Source organism: Ursus americanus, chromosome 24 (genome assembly GCF_024610735.1).
Source record: "Ursus americanus isolate L20-20 chromosome 24, mUrsAme1.1.p, whole genome shotgun sequence".
Taxonomy (NCBI): domain Eukaryota; kingdom Metazoa; phylum Chordata; class Mammalia; order Carnivora; family Ursidae; genus Ursus; species Ursus americanus.
The window spans coordinates 21,619,385-21,632,826 of record NC_142150.1 but is presented as its reverse complement, the minus strand read 5'-3'; the positions used below and the strand labels follow the sequence as shown (position 1 = coordinate 21,632,826).

At 44.5% G+C, this 13,442-nt stretch overlaps 1 protein-coding gene across 2 annotated transcripts in view; it reads left to right on the top strand.

The window, feature by feature from the left end:
• The window catches only part of SLC1A2 (solute carrier family 1 member 2), a 146,590-nt gene extending 134,018 nt beyond the window's left edge, over positions 1-12,572 (top strand). For both annotated transcript variants that reach the window (XM_045808503.2, XM_087854751.1), the window contains exon 11: positions 3,099-12,572. In XM_045808503.2, coding sequence (XP_045664459.2) covers positions 3,099-3,170 — 72 coding nt within the window. In that variant the 3' untranslated portion in view covers positions 3,171-12,572. The remainder of the gene's footprint in view (positions 1-3,098) is intronic.
• Positions 12,573-13,442: the final 870 nt, after the last annotated feature.

The window sequence follows — 13,442 nt, the reverse complement described above, 5'->3', positions numbered from 1 at the left end:
TGTATATAATAGTGCATGCTCCATTTCCTAAGACAAGCACAAAAATCCCTGCATGTATTATTGTCACATTTATATCTCTGAAGAATCATGTAACCCAAGCTTCTGTGAGTCCCAGATCATCTAATTCTGTGTCTAACGTGGCAGGAAATCATCAGGTCTAACAGTGAGAGAGCCAATCAGTTGCTTGGTTCGTCCACGTGATGTAAAACAATCATTCTGATCTCCCCCCATCCAACCACTCCACAAATTTGATTGGTTTTCTTGAGCATTTTGCCGAAGGATTTGTGATTTCTAAGGCTTTCAAATATTTTGAAGTATTTGCTGGATTTCAAATATTTTATTCCTTGAATGAAACACCAAGAGAAAGACCCAGAATCACTTAATTTACATAGCATAACTATTCCTTCTTGCTGTGTGTTACATACTGGTCAAAAATATGCCCACCCAACTTTGTGCAACCATCTTTCTCTTAATAATTTTGTGGGAAGGTGAGTTTCGAACTGGCAGTCACTTTGCTCCAAGAATGGGGAAGCTATTTCAAGGAAAGGATAACCGTCCTTCAGGACAATTGTCCATAGACACTACATTTCTCACAGTGGCAGCACCGTCTTTCCTGAAGCATGGATGTTCTGGACTCTTTCACAAGCTGCTGGGTGCTTAGTCTTCAAGCTTGATGGGCTCTGTCTAGCCTTCGTTGTAACTAACTTGACATTGTCAAAGACAGAGTGTCATGACCAGAGTGAGGCAAACTTGGAAAAACCCTGGCAGGTGAGCAGAACCGACTCTGGGGGATCGGTTACTAATATGGTTCCAGGCAGCAACTGAGGGCAATCTGTATCAGATTTCTCATACCTTTTTGACACCTGTTGACAAGGTCTCGTTTAATAGTTAATTTCTTCCTGGGTTACTTATGGGTCATTCCAAATATCCGCCATGGCTTCTGCCAGACAATTAAAGTAACACAGAAGTGATTCTCTTTCCTGGACTATAACATAGGTCCAGAAGTCTAATGGACCAGCAACAGTCTTTTGCTTATCCCTATACCATGCCTCTATACCAGGTCCATGTGTGGGTGAGCAAGGCTCTGGTACAAATTAAGAAAGGACTCACCCATCAAGTGACAACTGCAAAAATTAACTGACTCAGTGAAAATGATTCATATTATTAGAAATTCAGATGTACCTAAAGCACATATTCCATTCTCCTGGAAAGTTCGTGTTTCCCACGTCTAAACGAATGTGCTAAATTCTTCCCCATCAGAGTGTTAGTTTGGGTCAACAAGGGTCCACATCCCCGTGGAATGGCTCTATGCTCTATTCAGCAAGTATTCATGGTGTGCCTTGTGGGGTTCAGGTGAGCACCGCCATCTCAATCCTATGACCTCCTGTATGTTGATCATTCATCAAATGTTTATCGAGTGCCCATGATCTGCAAAGCCCTGAAATGGACAACGGAGTACAGCAAAGCGAATGTACAATTTTATAGTAAAGATAAGGCTTAAATCTCCTTCTGATCCCTTCTCTGTCTCACTCTACTTAAACAACAAGATGGGAGACATCAATGCTTCCTACCAGCTCCCCCTCCTTCTTGCTTTTCTATTACCCAGGTGGTTGGAGGAGAGAGAGATGGGATGGACTGGGGAGTGGAGCCCCGGCTTCCTTGAACCCAGCCAGTAAAAGAAAGAAATGCTACATAGAAAAGCTGCTGTCCCGGCCACTTTGGAAACAGAGACCCCAGTGTTCAACCATGAGGACAACAGCAGGGCACCACCCCCAAGTGCTGCCTAGGGTCCCGGAGGCACTTAAACATGATTTATAATTTTGCACAGCTATTGATCTGGTCCATCACCGAAAGCCACACAGGCACATTCACGGTCGGAGTGACCAGGCAGCTTTCTCCAGGCAGATGATTTGCTCCTGGCAGTCTTCCCTGACAGTTCACCAAAGGGGAACCAAATTTGCTGCAGCTCTGGTCAAAACGTTAAGCACCTCAAGCATCGTGGCGTCACATTGGCCTCTTCTGTTTCCGAACTCTTGCCTTGTCACCGTAGTTTGAAGTTATGTGGGAACTTTTTTGATTTTAATCGGAGTAACTGCATGTGGGGTGGTCATGGCTTGTTGCATGGTCTTTCTAGAAAGACACGGGGGCCTGCCGGGGATCGGAGGAGGAATGAATAGCTTTTATTTTCATGCGCTTGGTTTGGTTTTCTGTCCCTAGCATGTTGTGTGTGTTCCTAACGCATGCGTTTCACTTCCACTCGGGTAAGAAGAAGGTCAGATTTCTTTCCAACATTGCCGCATTTGTCGTGTCTCCATATCCTAACGCTTCCATAAATCCAGTCTCTCCATTATGTGGAATATCAGTCGTGGGTTTAAGTTTGCACATGACGTTGAGGACAGACAGATGGAAGGTAAGCTAGGAAACGATTTAGAAGCGGAGGGGAACACCTCCCGTTCGGTGTAAGGGTTCAGTTCGCTGAGAGCCAGGGAAGCCCTAATACAGACAGTCTGCTGGTGATACCCGATTATGAAATGTCTGCATTGAAATCATTTAAGTGCGCTTGTCACTGATCTCTGGCCTTTCATCCTTTCTTCTCTTTCTCATGTTTAAAGCCTGGATAGCTTATTCGGTACCCAGGCCCTCGCGATTTCTGATTTTGCAACTGGGCGCGTATAAACCGACCTGGCCTCCTTGGAACTGAACCTTTCACACGCATGTGTAGAGCTAGCTGTGGGGTTCTGGGGGGTTTCTCTGGTTGTATGGAGTGGCACAAGACACTGTTTCCTTAAGGACTGCATTCTTAGATGACGGATGGGTCCATGTGTAGTTTGACACCCTAAAAGCATAGAAGTTATCCCCCAAACGGCATACTATGTCGAGCTCCTCCATACTCCCCAAGGCAAATGTGGACTTTTCAATATTTAGAAATCCACGTTGAAAAGCAAGACGGGCTCCAAATCCAGTGGGAGAGAATGACATTGAAAACTAATACGGAAGTCGTGTAGCGTAATTTGGATCTGGTGTTCCTCCGCATAACCCGTGGGGTGGTTTTCTGGTTCGGGGCCTGTAAGTTGGTTGCTGATGATAATTATTTTCAGGTGACTCTGGCAGCCAACGGAAAGTCCGCCGACTGCGGAGTCGAGGAGGAACCGTGGAAACGTGAAAAATAAGGATATGGCTCTCAGCAAATTTTTGAACAAACTCCCCAGCGTATCGTATGGTAAAAAAGAGAATATACACAAGCTGTCTTTAAAAAGGAAAAAAAAATGCATCTATTTCTGTGTTTACTTAATCTGTTAGCCGAGGCTTCGAGGATCTGTTGTTGTCAGTGACAGGCACGGTGCTGTGTCTTTGCCAAGTGATGCTTTGTTACTGCCTCGTGTTCTCACCTGTATTACTGTCTGAACGGAGGCTGCTGCAGGAATCCGTTTGAATTGAAGACACATTCTTGCCAGCTTCCCTTTGCTCTCTAAATGCAGAGCTGCAGATGCTCTTTCCCAGGGGCCACGACTAAAGCCATGTGGTACGCTCCGGGGACTTGGGATAACGAGCAGACACTCAGTGTGTGATTCCTTCAAGGGTCCTCCGTGCTTCTGCTTTGTTACGCACAAGAGATTCTGTTAGAAGCCTCTAGATGTAATTCTCTTGAAATGTCTTGTAGAGTTTGCCCATGTGTTGATTAAAAGCAAATCCCTGTCTTCGGGAACTCGGAGAACCTACCTTCTGTATACTCTTCCAACTAATTATTTCAAAGAGAATGGTAGTGGGAACCGTGCTCTTCAAGGCAGCTGATTACGGAACCCACTGAGTTTCTGCTCTGCCCTAGCCAGTCTGGGGAAATAACTCTTGACATTTCAAAGTAGGTTTCATAATTTGCTCTCAATTTGATAATGGATTAGGATGTAATTTGCATGTAGCCGCTGTACATATTGACAAAAGTAAGAGAGCACAGCCAACGTAAACTTTAACCAGATTCAGATATTCAAATTCGTTTGTGTTCAGTTTGCATTCACCTGGCATAGTGAAATCAAGTGAGATGACTTGATCTATGCTTTACTTTCTTTGTTTCAGCCGTAAAATTCTTCTTTGGATTTCTAACAAAAAAAGACATTTTTAATACCCCAATTATTCCAGTTACAGTCTCATTAACTTGAAAAGGCCTAATCATTCTTCTCTCTTCACACGTGGAGGACAGTTGCATTGGCTGTGTCTCCTTTAATATCATCTCTCGATAAAAAACAAAACACTGTCATTGATCTAACGTGTAGAAAGCCTTCTGTTGTATTCTATCAAAGCACATAAAACTAGTTACAGGGCACAGCTGAAAGCAGAGCCAGTCTGCTTCCCCAGTCTTCTCTGTAGCAAGGAACAGGAAACAAACATGTGCAAAATCCTATAAAGGTGACATTCCTACGGCAAAGTCAAGGCAGCCTTGAGCCATGAAATGGGAGCAAATGATGGCTCCTGACAGCTTCACAGATGGCATCTTCAAGGCTGTCATGGTTGGAGGGAGTGAATAATATAAGTGGATTAGCACCGTGCCTTGTATGCCATAGGCACCCAACGAATCCTGATGACGGATCGTGCAAGCTAAACTTGTCAATTACTCTACTATCATTTTCTGTTGAATAACTCACAGTATTTTCCTAAGGTTGCAGGCTTCGGGAGTTTGCTGGGAACTTGAACATGAATCACTGGGAAATCAAGTGCATTTGGTGGACTGTGAGGAGCGTGTAGAACCTTGGTCCACACGTAGGAGTCAGGTGGTCATCAGAGACCAGCAGACGGGTGCCGGGGTACGCACAAATAGTGGTAGGATCCCAATGCTCTGAGGAGAGGTCATGTATAGACATCGCATGTCCTTTAGTACCTATTCCTGGTGACTTTTCTCTTCCAAACCAGACACCTTGGGAACATACAAGAGACATAAGAGTCCAACTGCTTTTGTCTCTCAAACCCTCATTATTTTTGGATAAGGATCACTATTGAGCAGTATTAAGCAGCTTTTTGCCTTTTTTTCTTTTTAATGTCATTGGTCTTCATTTTCCTTAGATAGATAGTTAGCTGGGTGGCCAAGGACGTGTTGAAATGTAGTAGTGGATAATGCATCCTTTACAGCAGATATTGTGGGTCAAGGGGACAGTTCCTGGATTTAGCTGTGAAACTGTTACAGATCATCTTTAAGTGGTGCTCCCAAGAGCTTTTGGATGGTGAAGAGAAGGATCTAGCTAAGGCGCTGAGGGGTTTGTGGGTTTTGCTGTTGAAGGCCAGCTTAGCACTTGTACACGCTGACATGTTTCTCAAAAGAGTGGTCTCGGGATCATCTTCCTAAGACTCTGCCTCAATGTCTTCTTCTCGCTTTGCTTTGTCTTCCTAGTTACCCTATACATATATAAGGTAGGACAGCGTGTTCAGAAGAAACAGGTGTACAGCTTAACAAAACAGGTTTTTCTGGTTTTAGACTACATGTAATAAGTTTCACGAGAACATAGTTAGGAAATCACATTCATCTGGAAATTCACATCATATTAAAAATGAATAATCTGTCAAATTCAGGACTAACCCAAAAATCCAGGATGTGTGTCGAGCTGATGTATGACTGTGTTCTCTATTTTTTTTAGGTCTCATTCATTCTTCTTATGCCATGCCCATTTGGGCTTTCCTTGGCCAGCATGAGTGCCATAAACAGAACAAACAGATCCAGAGTATACCTCTAAGAACCTTTTTCTAAATAAGATACGTATAATCTTTCCGTTATATGCACAGATTTATATTAATAGGTTCAACACAGATATAAAGCTTGTAACAGTCCATTAATATTTGATGATGCGTAAGTTGTATTCAGACACAGCAGGCCAGATCCATACCCCACATCCTATAGGGTCTGTAAGTCAGGGCTTTGGCAACACCATTGTGTTACAGACGTAATCACTCTTTTTAGGAATCTGAATCATTTTGAGAGAAAATCAACTAAGCAGACTTTCGTCTCCCCTTTATAATTTTTGCCCACTGGGAAACCCAAGGAGAATCACCATTTGATTACCAACTACAATTCTATGAGCCAAATCTAATCAGCAGGAAGAATGGCTTCTCTCTCGAGCTGAGGCTTTACCGTAGATCTTTGAGGATGTGCTTGCCATGCAGAGCGTCAGAGAATCAAGGCAATCGTCTAGATACATAGATCTTCAGTGCAGGTCTTCAGGTAATAAGATCTGAACCAAGCAGATGTCAGATTCAGATCTTTATTTCCTCCTGGGTGTGGAAGCACAGTCTGTAGTCTCACTGTCTGCAGAAGTTACCTTGTCCGGTAAAAGACAAGTATTAGCTTCTCCTCTGCAACTACTGGTCAGCCGAAAGAAAGGGTGCCAAATGCCTCACTCCTGGATTTAGACTGGTGGGAACTGAGAAGGGCTTAGGGGAAATTCAATTTATGGGGAGATGTATTCCTGGTAGGAAATATCAGGAATCCCCATGACTGTGTAGAGGGCCTCAGGTCATTTCCAACCTTGCATGGGGAAGTACGTTACGTGCAAGTGTATCTAGTCAAGAGACCCTTCTGGAGTTGGGTAACTCATCTACGGGCTCCCTGAAAGGAAACCCAATCCTGCCAGGTTTTTGTAAATACCACACTTCCTTTTGTTCTCAATAGCAAACGTTATGGTACAATATTTCACTCTTATCAGAATCAAGGAATCTGTGCTAGATTTTCCCATGAAATACAGCATTAAGTCCAAATAAGTACACACGTGCTCAGAGAGAATTTCTCCTTGGTTCAGACTCTCGATGAGAAGGACTTTGCAGCTCTTGCGTGGCTTGATGGCCAAAAGCGCTCTGTAGTTGCACCCAATGGAGGTGGCTCTTCTTCCCTGCTTTGTGATTCTTGGGGCCATACTGTTGTCTAGATTGCTGGTTTCGCTTTCCTTATTCTCCAGATAAATTCATTCCAAGGCAAGAAAAAGGACCAATGAGATTTCTTCAGTTATTGTAATACCCACTCTTGGAATATTAGGGTCACGCTGAGTGTAGTCTTCGTCCCCTTCACCCGTTCCACCCATCGCCCACCCGCCTCTCCTCTGGCATCCAGCAGTTTGTTCTCTGTATTCAAGAGTCTGGCTTTTTTGTTTGTCTCTTTTTATCTTTGTTCATTTGTTTTGTTTCATAGATTCCACATAGGAGTGAAATCAGATGGTACTTGTCTCTCTCTGACTGGCTTCTTTCACTTAGCTTTATATCCCCTCTGCAAACCTAAAAAGATGAAGTTTAAGCAGAGAGCCTAAAGGAATTCGGGAGTGAGAGCTTTGTAAATCTAGTTGCCAGAAATTAATGGCCTCAGTATGTCTGGTACTTTCTGGCTGAAATCTAAATTAAGGGCCATCTAGCGCCAACCCAGGCAGGCACTATAGGCAGACCGTTTTCCTTAGGGGAAGCGAATCCCAAGCTGCTCGTGCTGTAGTTGCTTGTGGTTTTCCCAAAAGGAAAACCCAAGTTCCCACTCTGCCTCCTCCTATCTCACTCCACCTGTCATCGTTGCTGCTTATGAGACAATTTAGTAAAAGACCACAGGGGTTAGTGCAAGGGTTGGTTCTAGAAAAGATGACAGGGAATCTTAATTGAATACTGTCTCATTTCGTAGCATAACACAGTGAAGTCACATCATGACATAGGGATGATGAGAAATAATGCCATTGGGACAAGAAACCATTTGACTTAGACCCTGCGTTGTTAGCTGTATGACTTAAATAAGTTACTTTATGCCCAAGCCTCATTCCTTCCCATATGCAAAGTGAAGGGGTTGGATGAAGTGATTAAAACCCACTTGGAACCCGAAGAATCCATGATATTATGATCTCTGCTTTAATTTCTTTTTTCATCAGCGGCTTACTACTCTAAAGTATGACTTGCTTATATTTGAAGTCAGAGTGGCCCACAATAAGGAAGAATCCATTGGATTGTTTTCATCCCCTTGGGGCGATCTTAAATTAAATTCAAGCCTCTCTCTTCATTTGAGGTTTTACAACAAGCTTGGAAGATGGCCACGTTCATCCATAGTTTGGTGTTTCGGGATACAAACAGACTTCCTTTCACAAAACTGCGCTTTGCCGAGCTCACTGTCTCAGTAGAAGTAACGATTCAGCTCAGAGAAAACTGCTGCCAGAGAGCCAGGGCCAGTCCAGAGCCTCGCGCAGAGCCTTCGCTCATTCCCGCTGTAGCAACAGAGCCCGCTCCAAACCCCAAACACACACAGTTTCCTGCACACCATCCTAACTGCCAACCCAGTACGGGAATTGGGGAGCCTTTGGCAAATAAACTTGAACACTCTTGTGAAATTCGGTGCCCGACCTCCGCAGGGACAGCCACTGTCTGTCAATACCTCCCCTCTCTGCCTGCACGCAGACAGCGCAGCCAAGCACAGGCTGAGCCGGGCCAGGTCCCTTCTCTGCAGGGATATTTGAACTCATTTGCAAATGGTCCTCTTGGTTTGTCTTTATCGCAGGCATCCCGTCACAGCTAGAGAAGCTCTGTCTTACAAGCGTGGAGTTGCGCTGGTTATCACGGCACCCTTCAGTGCCTGAGGGGTTTCTAGGGTAGAAAACAATGTGTGGTCTGTCAGGTGCATGCCACCAGCATGGCCTTTGAACACTCTCTTGCACTTTCTGGTGGTGCGGCAATGGGCCCCCGCTTTCATCCTGGCCCCGTGCCCAGGCTCTGCGAAGCGTGGAGGGGGTTTGGTGTTTACTGTGTCGTGAGCACTTTCACGGCCAGAGAAGCCCTGCTCCGTGCACTCGGGGTAAGAGGCAAATGCAGCACAGAAAGGACAGGGTTAGGATTGTTCTTGTTTTTCGAGTGCAGAAGGCCCGACGCAAGAGCAGCAAAGGCTAGTTCTCCACGGACCCATCGAAGAATCTATCGGCAAACGAGAAGCCCGCAAAATCTTACTTCATTCACTAGAATTATATCCTAAATAATTACTGATGGGTTTTTTTTTTTTTTTTCCTGTGTCCTGCCTGGCTTCACCTTCCTACCTCCAGACCAAGTATCCATTTTGAGATTTTTAAAGTTCTTCCGATTGTCATACAGGGCCCTTTTGTGCTGAGACTAAACCCTGCTACTGAAACAGACCCCACCGCTTTGCAGAGTCAATACATGACCTGGACATAGGTCATCACAGGTCTCCAGTCTCTCTGGGGACAGCCCTGATCCTTGGGTGAGTGTTGGAATGTAACAGCTGACCGCGACCCTTGTCGTCATTCCCTGGGGAGACAGGGATGATGCCAGCAGAGCCTTGCTCCCTGGGGGCTTCCATTTCTCTCCATGGCAACCATTCAGCCTGCCTAGAAATGGCCGTTGCCTCTGGTAGGAGAGCAATGCACGCACTCGCCAAGGCAGTTGGTCTCCTCCACGCAGCGAATCCTCTGAGATGTGTGATCGGGAAGCTGGCCCGCTGGTTGCTTGCTTACTACTCCAGGAGAGTAATTTTCCTTACTAGGAACTCAACTTTGGGCATCCAGATCTTTCCATAAATTACCATAACTTCCTCTCTTCTTCCTCCTCCCCCTGGGGAACCTCAGCATTGCATATTCCCATGTTGCACAACACAGATCAGATTATCTGGTCGCTCTAGACATTTGTATATAAAAGACTACTTTTGTGAGGATTTTTGTATATTGTTTTTCTATTTGTTTTCTACGGCTTAAGGAGAGAGCTGGCAAACTGTGAATCTAATTTGACCTTGCTGCCAGCAGATATATTTTGGCTTCCTGGTGAGAACCAAAGTTACCAGGGACGATGCATTGCCCTGTGATCAGTATCGCACCCCGCTCACAGATTCCTCCAGCCCAATCTTACATTCTTTTTTAAATAAATCCCCGGGCTTCTTTGTTATTATTTATAAAGAGCATGAGGAAATGTATTTATAGTCCTGGATATTATATGTTTAATATTGATTTAGCCTTTAATAATGTTATAGGTTTGTATCTATTCTTCATAAATCACAAAGAACTCAGTGTAGACTGAATTAATCTATTTAGTATCTGTAATTTTGCAGACATATTTTCTTACGGTATTTTCTATATAACCACATATGTAGAATTATAACTAATTAGAGCACAAGACGTTTCTACAGCAACTTAGAGCTATCCGTTGTTTCCTGAGCATATAGCCGCATTTGAAAAATTTAAGAATCCAGTCCCTCGCGACACAATGAACAAAATGACCAGGAAGAACGAGGAATCACTTCAATCCCTTAGCTGGTTAAGATACACATTTAAACAATTAGTCTCTTCAACTTGAGGAATGGTGCTAATTCCTTATTCCTGACACCAGGCCTTGTTTTTCCAGCTAAGCGTTACAAATTTCACAAAAGTAAGATGAAAAATAAGGTGATAACAGTGGGATCGTCTGTATCTCAGAACTTCCCCTGCCTTCCCAAAAATTTATGTCAAAATTGGCTTAGGGAAACTGAATAGCAGAGCACGAGGGTGAGTGCTAGGGAGCAAGTCAAGACAGATTTGTTGCAGGTCATTCTTGCCAAGCAAATCGGTAGTAAATGTCACATTGTTATGTGAATTGAGCACATATTTTTAAAGAAAAAGGTTATTAGTACCAACTATGAAGCAATACTCTTAATCACTGGGGCTGGAGGTGGGAGCTTAGAGTCACACTGAAATTGTCTAGAAACAGCCCAGGTAGATTCTGTCCTCAGGTGAATAACAAATCTATGTAATTTCCCCAAAAGGCAAAGAGGTAGCCACTGCAAAGACAAGGGGGGCTTCCTTCTGCCAAACACACTTTCTGATATGGTTGTAGGGCTCGTATTTTTGCCATGTTTTGAAAAAATAGTCAATTCCATAGAAAGTGTACTGGTATGTATTTGAAACTGTTCCGTATTAAGCAAAAGATGAGAAGTGCCCTCAACTGGCGATGATTGTATCTGTGATTTTTCAAGTACAGGTAGCTGTTCCAAGCATGGAGTTCTTGTGTGTATACGGTAACACTTGGTCGTGCATGAACAGTGCCGATACAATTTGTGTAGCTGTAATGTAGGGATCCTTGTGTAATTTCAGTGAAATGGTGTATAGATGTATTTTAATTTAATTTAAATGTTATTTTTGGCTATTCATCTAAATGCGGTAGACATGTCGATTGGTGTTTTGAAAACCCTTCTTTTCCCTCTTAGATAACTAGTGAATCACTTCTCTTTTTAAATGGGATTGAGGGATACGTATCAGTGAAGAACTTTTCTATGAATCCTTCGTACCAATGATTGTGTGAAAGTCTGGGTGTCCGGCGTCTTTGTAAATATGCAACTCAGAGCAAGGGAGGGTTGGATGGGGGTCATGATTCTCAGTGAAAAGTCATCTGACATCTGTCTAATGCATGGTGAATGCAGCTGTGGAATCTTGATTATCGAGGCTTAGGTAGGTTTAGCAAGAGGACATTTATCTCCAGCCCTCCTTTGCGTGGTGGATTGGACGCAGAGAGACAAAAGGCTAGTCTGCTTATGTGCGTGCCAGCGTCCTGTCCTTAGGTGAAGGTCTGCCTCTCTGGATGCTCGTGACATAGAGGTTCTGAAGAGCCTTGATCCCCTTGGTTTCTTGAGTCGGGTTAGCTCACCGCAGTGTAGGCAAAGGCCCACGGAAGCACAGTTGTGGTCGTACGCTGCCCAGTCGTCTGTAGAAAGAGCACGAGAGGCACACGAATGGTCAATATACAGCTCTGATGGAGGAGCTGATGAAGCACAGATCCCACAGACGGGAAGGGAGTACGACCTCTACCTAGTGGGCTCTGTGCATGGGTTCTGAGCGAGTGACTGACTTGTGCAAATATGCACGTGCCCCCTAAAACCCACATTCTGTCTAATCATCACCACACGGAATGCTGTGGTGTCGAGAGCTCCTGGGACCCCTTTCTCCTCCACAAGGACAGAGAAAAACGACCGTGCGCAGTTGGGGACACGGCGTACCCCTCTCTTTTCACACAAAGGGGAGAAGCCTGCACGATCCCGTGAGGGCACAAAGCACATGCATTTTTGGGGGCTTCTCCAATGATTGGAGGGAGGGGATACAGGGGGTAGAACGTCCATTTTTCCTGGAAAATGTGGCCTCTTCCACTCCTGTCATATTCCGGATGGAAACCCCACTGAGAGAAAGCTAGCCTTTACGCAGGGTTTCCTCTGGAGATGCTTGTGTGTCCAGAATGAAAGATGAGGATAATTGTTCCCCTCAGCTTCCCAATCCCTATTGGTGTAAAGTCAGGTAGCCCAGAGTGTCGATAGCACGTAGGTGTTTAAAGACTAATGAATGAAAAAAGATAAAAACTTCAACTAATTTTGGGGTTATTTCTTCAGTACGGTACTAGGAGATGCCTTGTTGGCAAAGCACATTTGGGGTAGTTGAGATCTTTCGTTTTCACCTTCAGCTTTCTTACCATGTGGACTGATGACTGTAACATTTCATGTGTAAAATAACTGGATATTCTTTATATACTGGAAGCAATCTGTGAATCCAATATTTCACTAAGTGTTTTAACTTTTGTGTATATATCTCTCATCAATAAATGTGGATTCTGATTTCTCTTGGTGGTCGCCTCTCCTTCAGTTCCCATTTTAAACTAACGTTGGTTCCATAGTGAGCGTCTCTAGTGTTCCTTTTGGAGAAATTGTGCACTGAAAAGTACAGTGTCCATATGAATACCTCCCAGGACGCCTAGATGTATGGCAGAGTCACAGGTTAACCTCAAGTTAGTGAGGTGGACAACAACGCGATGTAATCCAAATTGTCCGCGTGACTCACTTAATGTGCGTTAGCCCCCAAATCTCGGGGCTTGATACAGGGGTTATGTCTCAGTCACGTGGAAGCCCGTCACAGGTTGCCTTCGGGGACCCTGCTGCCTGCCATCTTCACGGAGGGAGTCTGGGAGAGACTTCATATCCATGTTTCTGCATGCGCCAAGTTCAGAAGAAAGGGAACATGACAGATGTACACCGAGACTTAAAGCTTCCTCCCAAATGTCGTGGACCTCATGTCTGTTCATAGTTCAACGGCCAGAGCAAGTCACAGGGCTCCCCCTAACCTCGAGGGGCCCAGGAAGTGCGTCCATACCAGGGGCCCGGGAAGAAAACTGGAAATAGTTGGCGAATAGCTCTGGTGACTGTCGGGCCATAAAGAGTCCTTAAATCACTCATAAAGGCTAGTATACGAACATATCGTCTTTCAATAAGTCCATCGCTGCAAGGTTTTCTCTAGTATTGGAAAAATCTTTGCTATGACGTAAGCAGCAAGCATTTGTCAGTCATGTTGTAGAAATAAAATGCATGGTCTTCGAAAGTAGGACCACGCTCAGCATAATGAGATTCTCACACGGTGAGGGGTGTATGTATAGGAATGGAGGCCCACCAGGAGAATGGCAGGCCCTTTTGACACGCTGGGACACCCACATACTGA